At 36.1% G+C, this 25,474-nt stretch overlaps 1 protein-coding gene across 1 annotated transcript; it reads right to left on the reverse strand.

Moving 5' to 3' along the window:
• Positions 1-1,059: 1,059 nt before the first annotated feature.
• Positions 1,060-19,931, reverse strand: LOC140169456 (neural cell adhesion molecule 2-like). Its single transcript, XM_072192716.1, has 7 exons — positions 19,826-19,931; positions 9,864-10,029; positions 9,215-9,315; positions 7,932-8,089; positions 4,767-4,947; positions 4,094-4,150; positions 1,060-3,276 (listed from the first exon to the last, which is right to left on the reverse strand). Exons 1-7 carry the CDS (start codon positions 19,929-19,931, stop codon positions 3,164-3,166), a joined length of 882 nt encoding a protein of 293 aa, XP_072048817.1. The 3' UTR covers positions 1,060-3,163.
• Between the last annotated feature and the right edge of the window lie 5,543 nt (positions 19,932-25,474).

Consider the following 25,474-nt stretch of genomic DNA (forward strand, 5'->3'; position numbering starts at 1 on the left):
ATATTATATGGCCTATAATCTGAAACCGATTTAAAAAAAACTAGTTTGCGTATTACGTCCTGTAAACCAGACCGAAAATGCAACATGCATTTTGATGGGCAACATTTACAAGCATCCAATTCATCCCGCGCGCGATTCTTATCAACTTGGATTTTACATAATGGGTATAACACAAATTGAAGAGGAAATTATGCTTATATTTGTCAAATTGAGATATTTTTCAAAAAGTAGTCCCATCACACTACTTTTTCATTTTTTTAATTTAAAACAACATAAATATAGAAACAGAAACTCTATACACTGTTTTTAAGTTGAAGCATAACATTTTGATTTTGAAATCTGTGTAAAATTTGGGGAAATTGATTTTGCTTAAAGTCTTACTCCTTAACCCCTTTTTTAATTCTTTTTAATATGATTATTTTTTTTTTTTTGCATATTAATCAGCACATATAAAACCTAAAAATAACACAAAATTAAGAACGCCTATGATTGTATTTAACCACGCCAAAATAAAACACGCAAATATCGTCCGATATTGTACTATATAATAGCGGTAGACTAATTTGGTCTTAATGCAAGATTAACCAATGTGGCGGATTTACCATAGTGTTATTATACACGAGAAACTTCTGACGCGGGTCTCTTTGAGGCGTTAAGGGGTTATAACTCAAAACTCAAAAATCTAAGGACTGCTATTATCTGTTCCACATCGTCCCAATTGTCCTGTGCATGATTAGCATTATGTTCACTAGAGGGACATGGACATTACCAATACAGTCCTGTCATATTGGTTTCTAGAGTAAGATATGCTAATTATCTGTTACAATACATCCAAAGTAAAATTTAATGATAGCGACGAGGAGTACGAAACAACCAGAGAAATACTCCGCAAAACGAACAAATTTAGGTGTAAATCTGGCACACGTAATTTGTGCATAGAAGAAAAATGCAAACCAATCGTTAAACAAGAGAGCATGGTAACAGATCAAAGTACCGTTCAGAAACACTTGTTTGGGGGCTGATGCAAAGGGGGGGCTGATGCAAAGGGGGCTGAAATTTTTGGCCTCCTAAGGGGCCCTGAAAAAAATTACCACATATTTTCCTGGGAAACCATAATTTTAATGTCAAAAGGGGGGCCTGAAATTTTTGAGGTCTGTAAAGGGGGGGCGAAAAATTTTCGCGATGATTTTTTTGCTTCAGCCCCACCCCCTAACAAGTGTTTGTGAACAGTCCCCAACAACTCATAGAAGCGGGATAGATCATTCGCCTGATCAAAGGGAAGCGAAGTGTAGCGAATCAGCAACTACTGTATTAATATTATGTGTAATATATCATTATGCATATTATTATGTATTCATCTTTACATATTCATAAAATAGCAAAAAGTGAGTATAAAATGATATCACTATTTTTAGCGCAATTATTTACATGCCAATAAATCTTACTGTATGATATATGCAATATGCATAGAAAAAAGGCACGGTGGTCTGTATAATGTGTGGAAAATTTCACCACATATTTTTAAGTGAAAAATGGTAATATGGCGGAAATGTATATAAAACTAAGTGTAAAGGTATTCATATAATTCTGCAATTACTCAAGCAGTAACACATATCCAGTGCGAAATTTGTGGTTAAAGGGGGCATTCGTGATCAACAGTTCACACTTTTCTCAATGATGCTGAGATTTTTGTTCCACTGGTAACCTCTAACTACATATATCAAAAATTCCATATATTAATATATGAAATATCAAAAATTCCAGTTAGAACATCCAGGTTTGCTAATAGTCCAGTGCCATATTCTATTAATTTATTGAATCAGTAGTTATCCTTTTGCACTTGCCATTTTTAATGATTTTAAACAGTTTTGATGTATTACATGTATGCAGGTGTCATTATCATTTATATAGTTTATATATGATCTCTTTATTTGTATTTGTGTTTTTGGAGTATGTTTGAGCTCAGTGATATGTGTGGTGTGGCAGTGGCTGTGGTGTGAATTAGGTATGTGTGTGTGAGTATATTGTGCAGGTGTGGGTTGTGGGTGGCTGTTTTCTGTGGTGGTTGGATGTTGTTTGTGTTCAGAGGTGAAGGGACCATGTGTGCTGGGCATGCTGTTGTGTCTGCATCTGAATGCATGGGGGTGTGTGCACTCATGCACCCTTCACCTGTGTACCCTTTTTCCACCCACACCAACTCACCCCTGCATGCTGATGTTTTAATATGTGGCAATATCCATTTTTGCTTTATATGTGCAATATTTTTCATCTTTTATCTTGCATTATTTGAATTTAAATTTGTTGTTTATATATTTTGTATTTGTAATTTTGTAATATTTTGATGTCCTTTAATTAATGCAAAAATTGCTCAATTTGGCCTTAGGGCCACGATGCCTTTTTTGATTAAAAGAAATGAAATGAAATGAAATGAAATGAAATGAAATGAAATGAAATGAAATGAAATGAAATGAAATGAAATGAAATGAAATGAAATAAAATGAAACATAATGTTTAAAAGAATTCATGCAGATTAATTCGTTAAACAAAAATATCTTCAAATTTGATTGATGATCTCGTGTACCAGAACGAAATTATATTCACAATGGACTCTGGAATAGTGTAATAATACACATAATCATGATATGGGAATTAACTGAAATGTTAGGAATAAGCAGTTGTTTTATTTAAGATGTGTTTTATATCGCCAATATCAAAATTACTTGATATTAGAAAGGCAATTCCTCATATTCAGAATGCAATTCGATATATGTGATGTACACTCACGCATGTACCACAAAACTAGTGTGCAAAAATATAGAAACTAAAATCCTGGCAAATTAATAAATTATGTTAATGTATGATTTGATGTAATTCTTAACGAATAAGGAAAAATTATTGGGTGCATTTTCCTCTTGGTGAACCAGTCACGTCAGTGGGCATTTCGTTGGGCGCAGATTTAAAATCGCCGGCGTTCACTCAAAAAACGCGCTTACGTACGCACGCATAGATACGCGCGTGAAACAACGCGTTGACGTCACTGACCCGCCCATAGCGGTATAATTTTAGTCTGTGAGTATAATAGGAGGCTTTTCGTTTCGTCCATCTTTGATATATAACTCCTGACTATCACGTTATTATAACTTTACTTTAAGTGACTTTAAGTCTAATCAAAGTGCAAGTACAGAATTGGTAGCAGTACTAAAACGATACAGAAAGAACTTGTGGAACTTCTCCATGCTGCACCTGCTATATTATTCTGCTCCGCCGCAGCTCCACCTGAAATAAATGAAAACAAAATATTGGAATTAATAAGCGGACTCTAAAAAGCAATCAGAACCAGAGGGTCAGGGATTCGAACCTGAAATTAAAGTCCACGGCGCCTCACATATATACTAGAGAGATGATGATGCTCTATACGCGGTACGTGCGTTCATACGTGCTTTCATAACGTATTATGTGTAGCACGAGGCTGTACATACTCAATTAACGATTTTGCAAACGTTGTTCCGCCTTCTTGTGACTCCAAATGCATGTGGCCAGCGTCACAAGAAGGTGCCTATACAGGTTTCTTAGCGGTCTCTAAAAATCTGAATTTGATTTTAAACCAGAACTAACATGCCGCTTAAAATAATGTTTTTCAGTGCTTCACGAATATTATTCTTACCAAAAATTATTTAGGTAGATTCATATGATTATCATGACTTTATTTTCAAAATGAAACTTATTCGTAGGGAAAATTAGTCACGTTCAATGAACCGCGTGCCCGCCATACAAAACTGTCAATTTCAAACCCACAAAGCGGTATTACTCCGTGCGTTTGTATCGAAGATGCCAATCGCAATCTCTTCAATGTCCATACGAACGAAGTCAAATTTTCACGCCTCACTGTAGGGGTGTTATTTGACTAATCAATCTATTAATATTAAGTAGTGCAGTTTTTTAGTTGAATGACAAAGACTAGACCACTATGACTACTGCCATCCCACTCGCCTTGATATTATTTTTCCACAAATTTCAGAATAGCCGGATCACAACACGTGTTAGCCCTTTAGACACTGGTTTTTAAAGAATTATTTTAAAAAGGTATACTAACCAGGCTTATTCGTTGTGATGGGTGTTGGTATTGTTGGAGTTGTGATTGGTATATCTTCTGTAATATAAAATAATAATATTGTTATTTGTACAGATAAATAAAATGCATGTTAATGTACGAGGTCATCCAAAATTCTACCTCCATATATGTTATGTTATGTGACAGGATACTGAAATTACCCAGGTGATGGCCGCATTGCATTCTCTAAATTCAGTAAATTTTCATCGTCAACCGTGTAATTGAATGGGATTATTCTGAAATTTTAAAATGTTTGAAATATCACAAACAAATAGGCCTATGTTGGTGTTTGATAATGAACCCCACAAAACTAACCGACTATATTGGAAAATGCCATACGGCCGGGCGGTTTTACAAGTTGCCGCTCGATCATGTCATCCGCCGCCTGGAAATTACCCATGGTTATACTCCTATAACTACTATTATAAGCCATCCTCGTCTGCATCTATTCTGTATTATATGACTAGAGGTCAACATTGCTGATCTATTTTCCGAGCCACGGTCGCTAGACGATTGGCATAATTCACTTGTCAGTTCTTGCGTCATTCAGCATAATGAACAATTATTTACGATGGGATTATTATTAAGGAAAGTTTTAGATTCTAAAAGATTTTTGAGTCAGTAAAATGACTTTGTTACAATATTCTATACTTACCATTTACTGTGCGAATTTTGTACTCGGTTCTTAATCCCTTTCCATATTGGTTTTCTCCATATAACCATATAGTATATGTAGTATTTGGTCGAAGATCTCTCAGGGTTTCACAGTACTTCTTCTGCTCAGAAGGTGTTGGTATAACGACACGCAATGGGATGTCATAACAATCACTTTTAACCTGATGAATACAAAGAATATTATAGTATGCATAATATAGTATAGTACTTGCTGCGGACACCATCATGGTGGATGGCACTCGAACCCATAACATCCCCGCTACGACGTTATGATTAAGTTCAGAGAAGCTAACAAGAGTTCCCTATCTTAAATTAATTTCTTGGTAATTTAACCAACAGTCCTGTATTTCCTCATTTATAAATAGTAATATATAAATTCTCCATGGGGTACATGGGCGCAGCCATTACAAGAACTCGTATCAGCAAAGAGTACCTATAAGCATTCACTCCATACAAATGAATAGGAAAACAAGATGTCGGTATTCATGAATTTTCACAAAAATTACTACTGCCAAAAATCCGATTAGACGATTAGGGGATCCTGTAACTTACATATGTTATGACAAACTAATTTAAGAGAAAAGTTATCGAAAGCGTTATAATGGTTTTTTTTCGGTCAAACACACATAATTTTGAGCCACAAGTTGCTGAAGTCAACTGCCTTACCATTGAAAAGTACAGGAAGACCACCGGCACCCACTGTGCTAGAGGTCAAATCTCCAGACATACTGGCGCCCAGCCATAATGACAACCTCCAGTTCTATCTATCAAGAATTTATAAATTGCTATATATTTATAAATAAGGAATACAGGACTGACCAATGAGAGTTCTCTATCCTTAGGATGCAATGTGACGCTAATTGTCCAATGCACAAAGACCCAGCAAACACTAAAAATGTTTTCGACATAACTCGCAAAGGTTAGAAAAAGTTGCCAGAAAATGTTTAAATGTCGGGTTATGTAAAGGGTATAAAACATTTTTTTCACATTCATAAACATTTAATGATAACTTAATGCAAACATTCTAACATGTTATTTAATTTTAAATGTTGACAAAATATTTGGCAAAAAAATGTGTGCAAAAATATTTTACAATAACATTTTTAAAACATTTGTAAAATATTTGTGTACTGTATTTTAAAACAAAACGTTTAAAAACATTCTCATGGCCCTTCTATAACCCGACATTTAAAGTTATTAAAACGATTTTACGAACACCAGAACCCAACATAATTATAACCTGTTTAAACGTTTTTCAAATGTTTGTGTTTGCTGGGGAGCCACACCCACGTGACTAGAAAGTTACATCTGACGGTTCTAATAGAAAGTGCATATGAACCCATTCTGAAATGACTGCAACAGTGTTGTAGCCTGTTGTAAACTGACCAATTCAGTGCCTCCTAGATGTATTCCACGGATATTTCAAAATAAAAAAAACCTTTTTAAAGACCGTTTTAGACCAAGATTCAACTTGATAGGCCTATAACCATTTGTATTTGTGCAAATTTCTACGTGCTCGGCGCACAATTGCTTCAGGAATCAGGGTGGGACCAATATCTGTGGTGGGACGACATTCTGTATCCTTGCTCCCGGGGGTTACAACTCCTAGCTACGCCATTGGCCGTTTGTTTTGCACATGACCTGCGCCAACAACACTTGGAGTCCTAATAAAAATTCCCTTTAAAAGGAAAGGCCAGCCTCAATGCAGAAGAGGTCTTGTAAATAGTTTGGGTCACCGTGAAAGGCATTTTTAGGATCACGCTTACATCCATGTTACATGACAGTTCACCAAACCATCAATGGTGAGAACATGCACACTGAAACAGCAAAAACATTAACTCCTATAACTCCTGTCAACTCTTTAATTCATTACTCCAAATTGTTCTGCATTTTGTCTTTACTGCTTTTTACCCATGCTTATTATTAAAATCAAAAAATACACTGCAGTTGTTAGTTAATTCGCTATGTAAACTCAACTTACATGCACATTTTATTTTAAAATGATTTTATATTATTTCGCAAATGTATAGTTTACTATAAAGTAGATAGTGGCAAGCACATGATAAAGGACTGATCATTCACTACAATCTTCACTTTTAAACTGTATTTTTTGAATGTGTCGATTGTTAGTCCGAAACTCCTGCAAAGCTATGGACATGACATCTTACCTACTCCATTCTGTAATAGTCTGCACTATGTGTTTTCTCAGTCTTCAATCATTTTGTTGAATGTAATTTTATGAATCAAATAAAAAAAATAGAAAGTGGCCTCACTTTAGTTATGTGTCATTTTACAGTATTTATAATTTATAAAGTAAGACAATAATTTATTTATTTTCTATAAGTGCATGTCAAAATATGGGATATATTGTTCAATATTATAGCTAGCCCTTAAAAACTTTATTTTCCATCGGATTTTTCCCGTTGAAAAGACAAAACTGATGTTAAAGATAGCAATAATATCATCAATAACATTTTGAGTCAATTTTATCCATAAAACGATACAGGATAGGATAGATAATTACTTTGACTTCAATGTGGTCCATATAATGAAGATTTTGATTCTACAACATTATTAGATCTGTTATCAACATATCAATTATGCACTCACAGGCAACCAAACATCATGCTATGCTCAGTAGTCCACTGATATGACCTTGTTCCAGTGATCATTCCCCACTAATTACTAATTGTTGACCATGTCATTTTTTTGATATGCTGATTGCTGAACAAGTTTATGTTTATATGTGTAGGCCTAATCTATGATAACTTTTTAAGTCATAATTAATTCAAACATAACTTTGGCATTACTCAATCGTTTTCTTTCGTTGAAACGGCAAAACATACTTTCTTTTCCTTGCAAATCGAATTAGCAGACATCAAAAACATTTCCACCACAAGAAGTAAAAAAAAAATAATTCATACCAATAGAAGAAGGCTATAATCTTAGCTAATCTTTAGTGTACACAAATCCCATCTCAGAATTAGATACCAGCCCTAAAGAAAAACGAAAAAGCAAACTAATTATAAGAATCAGCTTGAATAGAGGGCAGCATATATACATAACTAAAAAGGGTTTTCGTTTTGTCCGTCATGCCCGTGTTCCACTTTGCTCCAGGTCTCCTTGCACCATGCACACTGCTTACCTCAATCCATTCGCCACGGTACTCTGCTACATATCTTGTGGTAGGTATCTCGTCTATATAGTTGTGTCCTTTTGGTTTTCCGCGCTCCCAACATAATGTATACGCATGTTTTCTTGTCGATGTTCTAGGACTTAATATTTTGGGCGCAATAGGTCTGCCTGTAAGCAAAAATCGATAAATATTGACAGATCTTTAAAGAGTATGTTGAATTCAGTGTTATGTAGCCCACTCTTATTCCTTTTAGATAAAAACATGTATTCGTCAAAACAAAGGAAATCAAAAATCACTTTAAGGGATCTGGAATGAGCGTTTTGAGCGTTTCGACAGTATTTTTTGTGGAACATGAGAGCACATCAGACATATCGAATTGCATTCTGAATACGAAGAATGTCTTTCTGATATCAAATAATTTTCATTTTTTGAAATTCACGATATAATACAAATTGTATGACAAATTATTAAAATTTGATATTTTTCACATTTTTGATATATAACAGTCCTCGAAGTAAATTATAAATCTAATGATATATTCTTAAAGTGTATGTAGCTGGGAGGAAAAGCCGACGATCAATTGAAAATTTTGACCTTTCATATTGAAGATATGGATTTTTTCCCCAAAAAGACCTAACTTTGTTTGGTGTTTTGGGGAAAAAATCCATATCTTCAATACGAAAGGTCAAAATTGATCGTCGGCTTTTCCTCCCACCTACATACACTTTAAGTACATATTATCAGATTTATAAAGTTTACTTCGAGTACGGTTAAATATCAAAATATCAATTTTAATCATTTGCCATAAAATGTGTATTACATTGCAAATTTCAAAAAATCAAAATTATTTGATATCAGAAGGACATTCTTCGTATTCAGAATGCAATTCGATATGTTTGATGTGATCTAATGTCCCACAATGAATACTGTCCAAACGTTCATACCCCATCCCTTAAAGGACCCTACAGACTTTTGAGTGGATGTAGAATATTCAATGTAACATATCTACGTTATTTAATCTATTCCTATTCTATTTCCAAAAATGTTTAAGTTCTACGAATGTTTGTTGACGTAAAATCGATGATTGGTTTTTTTTGTTTTTTTGCTCCAACAAAACCCTGGACAGGTCACCAGACATGAAATATAGGCATTTAAAGATGACATTCCCATAAAAAAACTAATTTTGGAATTCTTAATTTCATGGTATTTGACTGTATCAAGGCATGTTTGTGGTTTAAACGTGTATCAGCTATTTTGATCATTTTATTCTAATCCCTGAACATACTACGTACCATTAACTTCTATTTGAGTCGTTACGCTGCCAAGAAAGTTACTTGCCTCGCATGTATAGTTCCCATAGTCTAGGCTTGGATCTAAAGAAATCAATATGAGCCTGAATATTAAAATAAAAGACAGGAATATGTATATTAAATGATTAGATGTAGCAATTTCTCAATGTTAAGGGTCTGTCCTTCATTTAAGCATAGTTATCACACAAATCAAACCTATTGTCAAGACTTTATTGAGACCCGGATTGAGACAATTATTGTCCTGAGTACTATGCTAATTCTGAGTATCATCATCATCATCTTCATCTTCATCTTCATCTTCATCTTCATCTTCATCATCTTCTTCTTCTTCTTCTTCTTCTTCGTGACTTCTTCTTCTTCTTCTTCTTCTTCTTCTTCTTGACTTCGTCTTCTTCTTCTACTTGCTGAAACACAATGTCTAGCGTGTGTGGACTTTTGACTTGATATGATTCAAACATCGCAGCAAGTAGGCTAATGACCTTCAGATCAGAATTAGACAGTTTTGTTGTTGTTGTTGTTGTTGTTATTGTTAATGTTGTTGTTGTAGTTGTTGATGTTGTTTTTCTTGTTTTGTTCTAGTAGAGTGTAATTCTTAGTGTGTTTGTAAAAAAGAACAGTTGCCACAGCTTACCTTGATCTGCCATTTGTAATTATCTCATTACTTGTATAATTATATCCATCGTGAGCTCTCCATGTAACTTTGGCGGCTGGTAGTGCTTCAATTTTACATATCAGATTTAAATAAGCACCCGGTCCTCCTCGAATGTCACGATTTACAGCTCTCACTCTTGGTTTGACTGAAAACAAATTAGGCAAAGGTATGGTGGTGATAACATAACGTATTCAATGATTGCTATTTCCACCACCGTGACGTTGGTGACAATTTCAGCTTATCATTTATTTTGTGGTAGCCACATACGGCATAATGCAACACTGACGTAAGTGACATTTTTGGCGAAATTGTGATTTTGGCATAAAAAAAAACCAAATACATAAATATGCACATTTTAAGATAAAATATAAGTACTATCCCTCATTAATTAAACATTAGATGATTAAGTGTGCAAAATGACGTAAGTGCCATTTTGTTCAACTGCATCTGAAATGTTAAAATGCAACACTTAAACGTAAGTCTACTTACGTTAGTGTTGCAATCTGCTGCAGAGGTGTTGCAGATTTGCAGGCTGTACATACAATATTCTATTTTTATATTTTTATAGTAATTTATAGTAATTATAAAGACTAAAATAATAGAAAATGGGTCTTATTTATTTATTTATTTATTTATTTATTTTTTTTTTTTTTTTTTTTTTTATTTACCCATTCAATCAATATATAAAAAAAATAACACTGGTAATGCATTTTAAATCGCGTTTAAGTTTAAGACTAACGTTAGCGTTGCATTCACCCTAAAATCACCAAATGCACTTACAATATTGTCCTTATAACTCTTTTTTTTTTCAACAATATTTTATTTCATAATTGAAAGCAACTAAGTGAGTTACATTTTTTTAATGACAAATGGTTACAGATAAAAACGTTAGCCAACTCGTAAAACACAAAAATGCTTCTCCTATAAAATAGAGAAAAATACACTTACGTTAGTGATGTATTCTGCCGACGCCATGACCTTATCACTGGAATTAAATCTCTTAATCCTTTGACATCTTTGAAAACTTCTGTCTTCCTTTCCTGGGTTTGTTATCAGACAACCTATAGAAGAATCCAACGAGCCAAGTCATGGTCAGGATTTGGTCGGCCATTTTCGGGTCACCGCTAGCACCAACCTGGTGTTTTGAGCGCGCCATTGTGCAAATAAGGCCGCCTAACACCTAGAGAAGATGCAAAGACGAGGAGGGTTAATAGAATAATATATACAATAGAGATAATTCCACAGGTAATCCCGCCGCATCTATTCATACATAGTCCTAAAGGCTGCTAGTTAGGTGTAGGAATGCGTGAATTTGGATTCCTCTATAGACGAATCCAAATACACGCATTCCTACACCTGACTAACAACCTTTAGTTGATCCCCGTCGGCTACAATGCCTCATTTCAAATATTTAGTTTTAGTTTTGGTTTTGGTTTTGGTCACGTGGTTTCCTATTGTCCTGCCTAACCACTTGAATCATAAGATATCGAACTCATTGTTTCTACCTTTTGTTTAAAACCGAACATTTGTGTCAGTCAGTTTCGGTTTTGGTTTCAGTTTCTTATAAGTGGTGTGAATCGTACAATTATTTGATTTGAAGTTACCTACTCTAAGTATACAAAAGAAATGTTTAAATTTCGCAGTGCAATATTCACGAGGAGAGAAATCGAGCATGGTAATCTACATTGAAAGACGTGGTTTACAAAACCGAATAAGCCTAGGCTAATTCACATGTGAAAAAATATAGACCATCGAAATATTTGCATTCGACATTACAAAAAGGGCCACTATTGTAATTGTATAGGTGCTATAAACAAAATCGATTCATGTCCTTAATCCCATGTACCAGAATCGATGGAAGGCCATTATATGACCTCTAATAACCTAATGACTTTTACTGAAGCAATTTTTACTGCAAAAAGTAGAAGATAGAGGGGAAAAGAGATTGTGTGGGTGGGGGGGTGTGTGGGTGTGTGTGTGTGTGGTGGTGGGGGGGGTGGTTGGAGGGCAAGGGGGTATGGGCCGGGAGAGAGAGAAACAGATGAGAGAGAGTATTGGAAGTGAAAGAGAAGGGGGAGGAGAGCTCGAGATAAAGATATCGAATGTAGGGGAGGAGGAGGGGAAAGGGGTAATTTAGGGAAGAGGTGGTTATATAGGGAGGGGAGCCCCCTCTTAAAGAGGTATGGGTTGTGCTTCCCGGGGATAATAAACTAATTCACAATCAAATCATCTCCATGCATCGTTTATGTTTCATACAAACAAACAAATCCCCCACCCCGCCCCATCCTTCAATATACGCGCATGTATATGATTTCTAGGCCTAGAACTCGTGAGTGTAATATGCCACCTACCTTCGACAGAGAGCATCAGCTGTCGTCCGCGGGATAGATTTCCGATATCAATCATGATAATAATCATGTTAGCACAATAGGCTATTGTATACTTCTGGTTATATACCCTATACTGTGTCCTCCCAGCATAATAGTGTTATGATTGTAGACCAGATCAGCTCTACTTTTTAATCCCTTGATTTTTGGTTTCTGAACAAAGAGAAACCAAAACTAAATATTTGAAATGAGGGAATGCATCCAAAATGTGAAATGATTCGGCCTTGGCGGACATTTTAAACTGCATTCCATCACCCGTTTTACACCTTCCGCGAAAACACAGGTACACAAAAGAATGAAGTTCACAACACAATACAATACAGTTCCAACAGTTGTGCAAATAAAGGCCGCCTTACACCTAGAAAAGGTCGAGGAGGGTTAATAGAATAATACAATAGATAATTCCGCAGGTAATCCCGTCGAATCTATTCATAGATGTACAAATGGATGAACAAAAGGACTATGTGTGAATAGATGCGACAGGATTACCTCTATTGTATATATTATTCTATTAACCCTCCTCGTCTTTGCATCTTCTCTAGGTGTTAGGCGGCTTTATTTGCACAATCGGGCGCTCGAAACACCAGGTTGGTGCTAGCGGGAAACCAAAGATGGCCGACCAAATCCTGACCATGACTTGGCTCGTTGGATTCGTCTATATCTGTGGTTGGTCCTTTATTTCGGAGGGGAGTTATTCCCAATAGGCGAAAAACGCGCGTCACACCAAAATTGGGGGGAGGGCAAGACATTTTTGGCGAGCCGAAAGGGTGGAAAGCAATTTTTGGCAAGCCAAGAAGGGGGACAAGCGATTTTTGGCACACATTCATGGGGCGCCTTTTAAATAAAACGCTCTAAACGGCTTAGGAAAACAGTACAGAAACGCTTAGATATGCAAATTTCTGATTGCCGAGAGGAGGGGAGCAATCGATTTTAGGCGAGCTGTTTGAAAATGTTAAGCCCCCGGGGGCTCATAATTAATACACAGCCCCTTATGAGCTAAATCTTATCCAAGTCTTAGACCTGTGTGCTTATGATAAATGGTAAGAAACCATTGCATATTTTGGCCTATTTTCCCTCAAATGTAAACACATTAAAATTAGACTAATATTTACCAGTTAGAACGTCCAACAAATTATTACTAGCGCTGTATTTTCCTGGAATCATGAGTAATTTTTGACAAGCCTGCCTTCCGCAAAATGTTTTTGTTTGCCCAGCCTTAGCATTACTAACAGGTATGTAGGATGGTTAAGGTTATACGGCTTGACCTACAAAAGTTCACGAACATTGCCAAGTATCTAGTACGTTAACTCTCTCCCCGCGGGTGTCGACTGCAGACGACAAATTTTTTTTAATTTCAAATTTCACAAATTTCAGAATTGTAAATTGTCATTACCATATTTGGAATCAACATGAAATATGCATTAAAATGAGTACAAACAAGCCTAGTATTGATTCAGTGGTTCTTTAGATAGCTCTTGATATTTAGAGAAAATATTTCAAAACTTGGACTTTTTATGTTGAAGCTTATGGCTAGCGGGCAGAGCATTAAACACTCAGAACGTTACCTACCATCATCTATTGTTATGCATAGTCGTGGTGAAAGTCTGAGATACATACTTTTTCTGTGCAATTAATTTTCTCGGTCAAATAAAACACACTATTTTTTTAGTAATGCCACACAAAAATATAGTGCTTGAATAATGCCTTAGTGTTAAAATTCAGCATGAAATTATTTAATTTCGACTTCTGTAGGCCTGAACATCGCCCATGAGCTTTTTTCGGGGGTAGCTGATGTTTCAAACTAATATAGTTCGCTAAAGAAAGATTTCCCCAACTCTATAAGGCACATCGTATGGGTATATGTGAAGATTTCCGATTTGATCCCACCGTACTGCTATTAACGTCCAAGGCAGTACTTTTATTTCGAAAGCAACCAGCAGAAATAATCGATAATTCCATTGTGGCATCCCATGTTCTTTTCGAATTGAAAGCAAGGATTACTCAACAAGCGATATAGTAGCCCAATTGGGTGCCCTGGTGAATGGTTGAGATTTAAAAAATTGAGTGAAATTTGGACATATGCTCCTTTGATAACCTGCAATTGCAAATTAGATGGTTTCCCAATGTCGTCCATTTTGTCTGTCTGTCTGTCTGTCTGTCTGTTTGTTTGTTTACCTAGGTTGGTTCGTAATGAAAAATCCATGGTTGAAGTTCTGTCAATACTATAGTTTTTCCACAATTTTCTTACGTAGTCTCAGGGATATCGATTCACAATGCTGCTCGCCTCAGATTTCTCGCGTTGATTTTGAAAATAATTTCAGTCGGAGTGAAAAATGGTGAAATCAAAATGGAAATTCTAACACAACTATGTGCGTTTGAGAGTTAGAAAAAATCCTTCATTTGCGAACTATTTTACTTTGAAAAGCTAAAGGGTTGATCCAAAAAAAGCCCATGGGCCAAGTTGAAGCCTGTGAAAATCTTACACCAGCAGCTTCATTTTCACACGTAAGTTTAACACCAGGAGTTGATAAAATATACAGTTTCAAGCATTATAGAATGCAGTGTATACATGAATGTAGTATGAATGTATAAAGATCCGCTTGAATCATGTATCATGTAAACATTACACTCTCAAGTAAATATTATAGTGTAACTAAGTACATAAACCCTTAACAATTAAGTTAACTTTTACAACATTATTACAATTTTGCTTTTAAAACATTCCGCTACTTGCAATAATTTGTTGACAATATTGGATAGTTAGTTGTGGCTGCGTCGGTTTGAAAAGTGTATTTAGGAGATCCATTAAATTAGAGTTCTGGAACAAACCGTTTTTATTTTCTGGGAATTTAATCCACAGATTTATTCACAGCTTCACGCAACAACCTTTTCTTTGGTTATTTTCAGGTACACGGATCACAGCGCACACTTGACAGTAGACTTCGGTTGTATATAAATGCGCTTTTATAAATGCGCACGTGACCAGATGGCCAGCGCCATATTTGCATTACATCACTGTCAATCACTGAAATGGTGACCATTGAAGGAGTGGCTACAATTGTGACCTTGTTTATTTATTTGACGAAAAACGAAAACCCTGTTCTATTTTGAACAAATTGGGAAACAAATTTTTCCTGTACAAATGAATGCCGACCCCAAATTTCGGACATTTCAGGACAATTTTTTTTTTTGTATTTTCTCAAATTGATTTTTATTTACAGATTTTTGTGATTTTTTGGGTTATTTAAAATTCAAATACTAACCGACCGACAAACCCTACTTGAAAGGTCAGTTCGCCCGTAGAACAGGGTTTCTCTCTTTCCCGCCTTACTTATAATTTTATAAATATTATTTGTCCCCCCCTTCCCCCCCTTTTACACTCATAAATTAATTTCCCCTTCCGTGTAAAGTAAAACTTTATAAGCCGGTTGAATCAAACTGAACAAAATTGACGTATACAATTACAATATAATACCATGACAATAATGTGTATGACGAGATCTAACTTAATAGCTGAATAAACCTCAACCATGCATCACATACGTGATTGTACGTCATTTTGTCATATAATGTATGAGCGTGATGTATAGTATACGAGTCTTCCTCAACATCTTCCAGCCGGGATGATTAGATCATGTACAGTCATCTACGTGTTTATACTTTAAATTGTACTTCAAAGGGTGACAAAGGGTGTACAGATTACCGATTTAGCATGGGGGACACAAAAAGGTGCTTAAAAACACATTTTGAATTTGGTTTTTTTTTGTCCATTTGCGAGCGAATGAGTAAGTCAGAGTTGAGGAGGTCGGGCGGGGACATCTAGCCTATTAGTTTGAGAGGGTCATTATACCGAAAAGGGCTAAAGTTATAGTTTCCTCAATTTACGTTATAATTAGAGTTAAAATTAGGGTCAGAGTTATGTTCATTGGCGGCACTACGGGGGGATACTTATCTTGACTCCCAAATAAATAAATCCATGACCCCTTCCTTCTGAAGAAAATGACAGCCACCTAAGTTCCCTACGTGCAAACATTATCAAATAACATCATCGGCAGCTACCCAGTTCTGACCTTAATGCCAGTAAGAATCAATTACCACGCCCATTTAGCACGGAAATAATGAAATATAACTTTTTAAATCAGCTATATCTAGCTTTTCCGTCATAATTTTTTTTTTCGTAATGGAAAATCCAAATAAAGAGTTTATGTTTAATAAAGAAATTATTTTGCCCTGTGCAATCAATGCCACTATTTTGCAAAACCAATTTTTCATGTAACCTGTCATTTTCGCCTGTACTTTTGCGTGTGGAATTTGTGCACATCCGGGTACCTTACATCGTTGAACACGGTATGGTGACTTGTAGATGTCACGTGCGCATTTATAAAAGCGCATTTATATATATACCCGAAGTCCACTGCTTGGTAAAAGGGCCGAAATATTGTGAATAAATCTGTGGATTAAATTCCCAGAAAATAAAAACGGCTTGTTCCAGAATTCTAATTTAATGGATATACTAAATATATATATACATACTTAGGGTGGTGTACAGCATCTACTAGAAGTAGCACATTAGTAACAAAAAGCTGTGCGAGGACATTCGAAGACTCTCAGAGTAGATCAGAGAAAGACCCCAACGTAAGGACAAATTGCTCTTCTACTCATGTGCTATTAGTTAAGCAATCTCATATTATTTGGTTCTATAGCGCGGTCGGTGTCTGGTTAGGCACCGATGGATCTTTTTGTCATACACTGGTGATGTAAACATAATAATTAACAACTGATTATCTTACAGTTCATATTGTGGCGGACTCATGAAAATATTCTCTTGCGACTTTGGTTAATGCGCCATAGCGCGACTGACTAGAGGCACCCGTGTACCGCGCCGTGTGTACTGCGCCATTGTGACAATATCACGCTCTGACGTTCTAAAAACAACAGACTCGGTCTTGAACACAACTGCGCAGTTTTAGTGACAGTTTGCAACGTGCTTAATATTCATGTGCAACCAGAATCTGCTTGCAAAAGTCCGCCACTTTTTTTCACGTAGTTTTCTCAGTCGTCAATCCAGAAGGTTGACAAATGAGGGCAGTAGTCTAAAGAGTGAACCTGTCGCCATTTAATTTTGATAAAACACCCTAACATGGCATGTGTCTCATCTCAAGTAAGTAACGCCATGTTGTATTTCGCGTGAAATATTCGAATTTTTGCGTTTACGCTGTTGCGTCTATCCCGCCTCTTCTCTGTGTGTATTTTAATTCTTTAATGGATGTACTGTCCCAAATATGCATTTGACAATTAAATATTACTGTCCTTTTTGTTGCAGTATTTTTAGAATCTAAAAAAGGACTCTGACAACATTTCCATGTTCCATATATTGTAGTAAACTTCTTTTTATTACGTGCAAAAAAATCACTCTTGCAACATTTAAAATACATTATTGTTAATGTCAGACGACTGCGTCGCCACTAACATTTTGTTAAGACTTCTTCGTAGAAACAAATATTTTATATAACTACCTTGTTTTATTATTTTTCATCTGTAATAATCAGTAATAATCCAAATCGGCATTTGAAATTAGTAATGCATTGTGGGACAGCTGTGGCAGTTTAGGGACACTTTGGGCTCTGACCTATCGGGAAAATTCAGAAAAATTGGTTTTTGTGCATACAAAATGTAATTTAAAATGTTTTACCAGAATGAAAACAATCCAAAAAACATGTTCATTTTAAAAATTAGTTATCTAGATATTTTAATGATAACATTATAACAATGGTAAATTAATTAATAATAATTACAGCAATTCCCCCCATATGTCAGAGGTCAAAGTGTCCCTGCTCTCAAAAACCGGAAGTTACAATGCCGATTGGGCTTATTTCCGAAAGCCTTTTCAAATTGAATCTACGTCATCGCCGATGCGCATATCATCCCTACGTGAATGACCAATCGATGTTTGCATCAACTATGACGTATTATTGGTTAAATTTGCAAAGGCTTTGGGGGATATAGGGGGCTCTACACAAAAAGTGAATTATATGTTATAGCCTATAATATGGGACCGAATTAGTTTGCGTATTACATCTTGCCTACCAGACCAAAAATGCCGTATTGCGCAGGTCAGCAACCAATCACGCAGCGCATTTGCCCTGACGTCAGACGCAAGTTGGTCATTCAAATTCTGTCTTGGATTATAACCATTGGTTTGAAACGTAATAGGTTAAATTGACTAACTAAAATTAACATAATACCGAGAAGCGGCATTATGATGCGGATATTGGGCTGTTTTAAGTGTCTGTATTATACAATAATTTTGGTTTGTGAATTGATACCTGCATTGTAAATCCCATATTTGACTGACAAACCCTATTGAACCCGGCAAGGTCTGAAGATCCCTTTGTAGATATGAAAGAAAAGGTCCATTTTAGAGATTTCCGTGAGGATGTCCGCATCGATTGCAAAGGATTCTCGAATTTCCAACCGGGAAAGCAATCTGCCAAGAAAATGAAATTAATGCCTAAAATACAATTCGACTTTTTGGTAAATCCCTTAAGCATTTGTGTTTTGTCTAATGTTGTCACACCCATGAGTGACTGCGTGACATCGTTACTACGCATTTTAAGGCTTTGGAATTGCGCGGTAACAATGTTCGCTAACGATTTGCTCATCAGCATGATGTCAAATGATGACATCAGAAGTCTACACGCAAAGGCTAATGGGATTGACCGACAAAGTGATTTAACATGAACAAACAGAGCAATAGAATTTTAATGAGGTTGCTATGCAGAATACTAGAAACAACCTAATACTATGTCATTCCATTCGCGGTGCCACCTATTCCCTGTTTATTTACAATTGATAAAACATTAGATTTCACGAAATTACTAATAGTTATTCGTCTCTATGCATAAGTGGCGTAGTCAGTGAGGTAGCTGTGATGAGGTGGGCAAGGGATAGAGCGCTTACTTGACAAAATGTGGTCCTTTGGCCGCCGCCCACGTAATGTGCTTGTATTGCTTGTCAGTTTCGCTTGTCAGTAAAGTGACCCTGTCCCTTAACATGGATTTACTCTCATCCCCCTCTCAGGTACGCCACTGATGGTATTTCAAATTATTTAATACACGATATTTTTATCTTTGTACATGAAGTATAAAAAATTCTATATTACTGCTTCGTCATGCCACGCCTGATTCGGCAACCCGGTAATTACTCTATAATAAAGAAATTGCAATACACTCTCTTCATTTAATCTTTAAATTATATCTTCATTAATACTACCATCAAGTTGAGTGCCAGTAGGCCTCTTTGTAAATATAATATACAAAATTTGTAAAATATTTGGATTACATAAAATTATATTTGCAGTGGAATGAGTATGAACGAGGATGAGAAACCGGCCTTACCTAGTTATTGATCAATTTGATACTACGCGAAAGCGCATTGTAATTCATAGCTACAGTATTTTGCTTTTCATGGCAAGACACCATGAACGACATGGTCAATGTCAATGTAGTTGCATTGGCTACTCTGGCACACACAACAAGACCAAGCTGATCCCACAATTGTCCAATCGAGTTGAGGTCATGAAGGCATGCCATTCCATTTTCTCTTCTCCATTATTCTGTAGGTAGTCGTTGACCGTGGCTCTGTGGGCGAGCATTGTCATCTTTGAGAATTGCATTAGCTCCAAGATTGTGAAGATATGGGATTGCAGCTTGCTCCACAGCATGGTAAATTTGGCACATTCTGTTTGAGACCTCACTACATTCGCAAGACGTGTACTCGGACCAAGGTGATTGTTTCAAGTGTGGTGTCATTGTAAAAGAGAATAAAGTACCGTAAAATGGGGTAACTTTGGGCACTTTTCAGAGTTTTTAAACCACTGCTTCCAAACAAAACCAATTTTATTTCTAATTATCTCTTTTTTATGATATTAGGGTTCCCTTCTACACCATGAAGTTGAAAAAGATTTTTTAATAATTTTGTAAGGTTGCCCTATGGGTTATAAATAGCCTGACCAAAGTTACCTCGCATTTGGGGCAACTTTGGTCAGAGTATTACATTCCATGAAGAAAAAAATCAAAAAAATTGATCTTCGCTGTGTATGGGCAAGTTATTGTTTTTTGTGACATTTGACCCCTTGCAAAATTAATCAAGCACACATCCTTGCTCACAAATATCGATTTTTATTTTTCTGACAAAAATGTAAACAAATGCTCATTTTTGGTCAAAAATCTTCGAGGAAATTGGACATTATTATTTCTTCTAAATATATTTCTTAACAAAATGACACCAAATATGTCTAAAAACAATATTGCTGTACGAAAATATGACCATTTAAAAAAATATATTTGGCCGACCAAAGTTACCCCGCTGACCGAAGTTACTCCATTTTACGGTAGCTACCCATTGATAACCCACACGATATGAACATAATTATCACAAATAATCTGAAATAACGATGCTTGAAAATTATTCCAAATTTTCGTTCAGGAGTTTACCTTAATATAAATAAAGAAACAAACATTTTTTGCAAAAGGTATACGAATCACACCGCAAAATAGTATCGTAAATTGTTTTACTAGACACCAGAACTGTGATATTTGAATGCAATTGTGACATGGTCTGATACAATCACACCAAATGTGTTATTGTAAGATTGAGATACGGCAAATATAGGAAGCAAAAAAAAACCACACAATATAATACATAACATTGAGATCAAATCAAACATGTGATGTGATCAAGCAAAATTAGTCTGAAGTAGGAGATATTGATTTTGTGATATTATCAAATAATTTCTTCTCTTTCCTTCAACTGCTCACATCTTTGGAAAACTTTCATCAATTTCAATGGATTTTTCTGCAAAATGTAGCTTTGCATATGCTTTATACACTCAAGTTAAAAAATGCCTTTGAATATGCCCGACTTTAGACTGATTTTCCTTGATCCCAACACATATGCTGGTGATATAAGGATTTCACCAATAATACCATGGTTACGACTAATGATTTTCAGTCGACATTTGTTCTGGTTAAACCAGACTGTGTCACAATCAATCCTTTTACCTATTTTACCACAAAAGAGAAATGATCATGTTTTAAATAATTCAGAGATAAGAGGCACATTTTTGTGTGATTTCACAGGCATAGCATGACTTGAAAGATACCGTACTTGAAGAGCGATGTCAATCTTCGTTACTCCGTTGTGACCAAAATTCAAGCAACTCACCCCCAGCAATAATGCAGGAGTTAGGTAGGGTAGAAATAAACGTCATTTGGAGACAATAAAAAGATTACGTTACCATTTAGGCCCCGGTGCTCAATCTCGACGATAAACTCTGCGGCGTCTCGGAGCATTTCTATGGTTCTCCTGCGGCTTGTAGTTTCAGGCCGCAGTGCGCCGACGAATTAATAGAGTGTAGCCATATCCCTGGTTGCGAAATCGCGAGCAGTTATGGGGATCAACATCTTGCCATCTTCTTGTTCTGCGGTTTGTCATTCATTAGTCGAAACCTTTTAATGTTTAGTGTAGTACTTACTTGAGTTTACTCACCGTGAGCAATTTGCGGATCAGCCGATATAATCCGGTAAAGAATCAACGCACTCAAGGACACTAATTTGTAAGGGTATTGTTGTCAAGTGTTATAAGCCGGTTGCGAGAAGTGCAGGAGTTGGGCCGATCAAGCCGATGAACGGGTGACTGAACATGGCTTTTCATCGAAAAGACACACACTTTGTTAGTACATATCGCAACAGTAATTTATTTCTAAGCATATGTGCATAGGCGTGGGTCTGCGGCTTGGGTTGGCACGCCGAAGAGTTTATCGGCGAGATTGAGCACCCAGGCCTTACCATTAAAAAAGTAACATTCACACAATAATAAAAAAAACTGTACAACAAATTAATATATAACAATTAGGCCCTAAAGATATTTATCTCCGAAGATCGGGCGCGTAACTTTTGCAATTTTGAATATTTGCACAATCATGGTTTTTAGAGGTTACGAGGTTCTTGTGGTCGAAAAAGGTTAGGCAAAAGCAATAAATGTTTTTGTGAATTTAGCAACAGAACCAAATTAGTTCGATCTTTCTATCGACTATTGATGCTAGGGTCGAGCCTTATTATTTAGGAAATCAATTATTTGACTACTGTTAATTGTGATTACATAGTAATCTTTATATGTAATTATATTGATCAATACAAATTTACCATTAATAATACTGATTAATTAGTTGATAGCATCGAAGCAGCATGAACGGTCGATCCAAAGATCGAACAAATTTGATACTGATATATGGTTTAGTAAAAAAAAATAATACCATTTCTTCTTCTGAGACAAATTCTGAGAACATTTCTGGCCTTCAAAAACTGTAAGGACATCTTCTATTGTCTATTTAACAGTATCACAATACTGGTGTCCATGTTTGATAATTTAGCATAGCATTTAACGTAGCATAATTCACATACCTAACCATCCATGCCACACCGCCATTGCAAACACGGCTAAATGTATGCATGTATTCGGTATTCTTCGACCACATAACATTTCTATAATGTTTTCATCTTGCAAGCCACACCGTACTATCATTAACCTGGTTTCCTTTGCAAAAAAAATGTAATTATAACTCTTTGGAAACAGTGTGTTAACAATTCAATCATTACGCCCAGTGATGAAACGTGCGTCATCCTATTGGGATCACCGACCATTTATATTGGTGGACGGGCCTGATTGGGCGCACAATCCGTTTTTCGACCATTTTCTTATGGGGTTTCTAAATTTTCAAATCAATGGGGCACGTGCCCCCGTGGCCCTTTGACGCTACTCCACTGATTAGGCCCCTGCAAAAATGTGTATTTCATGTTGGAAAAACATTTCAAGTCCTCTGTATCTATATGTTTTTAGCCCCTGAGTGTGTTTAACTCAAAACGTCCTATGTACCTTCTTGACAGTTTTGTTTTAAACATGTTCGAGGGCCACCAGCATATTGGAGGTATTTCCTGCCCATCGACGATATATTTACATTCATCCCAGGGACGTAATAAGCACAACTTGGCACCCCCTGACAAAAAACAGCATCAATTAGAGAATAAAGGTATTGTTTTTAGCCACTGTCGTGCATCCATCGTCTCATATATATAACACGGGCGACATCATTATTTTCCGTAAAACCAATACCTTTATTTTTTATAATTAAACACTTCAATTCAAATAAAGAATATTATATTATACCAAATCTTAACCAAAATAAATCCTACATTTTCCAAGGAATTACAGAGGACTTAGATTCAATCAGTCCCGTTGTTGCTATACGCCTCCGATTGGTTCAAGTAGCGCGAAAGAGTATCGCATCGGCGCGCACACAATGATTCCTGTTATCGTCTGAATTTACACGGCTAAGAACCAATAAGATTGCAGGAACTTTCTCATGCATGCCTTGTTCGTAGCATACAACAAGAAAATGATAAAAGACGTGATGTTTTGTTGTTAGGCATGATGAAACGTACTATACGCTGGCGAAGTTACGTAATAATCGGATTAACTACCATAGCAATAGGTGAAAACAATTTTTGAATATACCGCGCTGCACTGATACGTTCACGCGGTACCTCTGCATTGAACCATATCATGCTGATTACTTGCACCTGTAAAATTAGTATCTTTGAAAAGGCCAGTATTGTATTCGGTCTACGATTACAGACATACACAGGTCATTAGTGTAACCTACTTGTAGTGAAGCGCGATATGTTCAAAATTGTTTTCACCTATTGCTATTGAAATCTACCATGTTTACATAACAACAATAATAATTACAAAAAAATTGTGCGAACATGCATGTGTATGACACATGAACGTTCCGATTTTTTGAGAATTCTTCTGCCGATCACAATGATTTCCATCATAGAAAAATATCTCACGTGATGCCTGACAGGTTTAATGTCCCACAGACTACTACACACCATGTATCAATAGTCAAAGTCCCCGTGCATTGTATGCTGTGAATTCTCGCATATTCATAAAGGTCGATTGTTCGATAATGCCGTGTCTAACAATTATGCCGGTGTTGCGTACCTTCGCGTATACGTGCCTTCACGATTACGCGATAGACCGTAATAATGGAACAATCGGCCCTCATTATCGGGTGATGCTGAGACTTTGAATGCTTGTACGCTTAAAGGTACATCTTCGTACAAAATTGTTTAAACTTAACTACAATACAAGTAATATACACAATTATTGAATTCCATTCCCCTCTGATGAAGTTACGGTCTGCATTTAATATGTCACTCAACAACAGTATTGTTCGTAACATGACATTTTTAAATATATACAAAGCAAGTTTAAGGCCTTTGAATTTTAAATTTATCCTCGGTTCGAAGCGTTAGGGCGCTGGGTAGGTTTTCTAAGCTTTCTGAACCATGCCAACCAAGTCAGTAGGGCCACCTGCAAGACCGCTAGTAATTCAATATATTTACTGCAGAGGTAGGTGGACACGACTTACAGAGATCAGAATAAAAATAAATCTAGAAACAAAAAAATAAATAAATAATAAAAAATATTATAGCAGCGCCCTCAAACGCCTCGAAGCGAGACTATAAATTGATTTCGAGTCAACATTTGTACAAACTTACCGCCACAATCCTTCAGCAACTTTTGCCTCATATAGCGCGTGCGTGGGTTCGTCAGTAGTGCGCAAGTCTTGCCCAGTCGGCTGATTGTGACAGCAATTTCAGTAGGACCAATTATATACATATAATTATATAAATATTTACATATGCAAATATATACATCATTATGCATATTAGTATGTATACATACAATTTTACATCTTCATTGATATGTTACAAAATAGCAAAAAGTGAGTATAAAATGATATCAGTATTTTTAGCCGAATTATTTACATGCCCATAAATCTTACTGTATGATATGTGCATAGAAAAAAGCAAGGCACGGTGGTCTGTATAATGTGTGGAAAATGTCACCACATTTTTTTTTTTCAAAGTGAAAGCATAAGGTAGGAGTTGCAGTTTAAAGTTCAAATATAAAATACGAGTATATGGCGGAAATGTAAAGCATATAATTGAAAACCGAATTAAAAAAGACTAGTATATGTATACCGTCCTGTCAACTGGACCAAAAATGCTGTACTTCGCAGGTCAGTAACCAATCACGTCGCGCCCTTGCTCTGACGTCAGACACAAACTAATT

The sequence above is a fragment of the Amphiura filiformis genome, chromosome 14, assembly GCF_039555335.1.
Source record: "Amphiura filiformis chromosome 14, Afil_fr2py, whole genome shotgun sequence".
In the NCBI taxonomy this organism is placed as follows: domain Eukaryota; kingdom Metazoa; phylum Echinodermata; class Ophiuroidea; order Amphilepidida; family Amphiuridae; genus Amphiura; species Amphiura filiformis.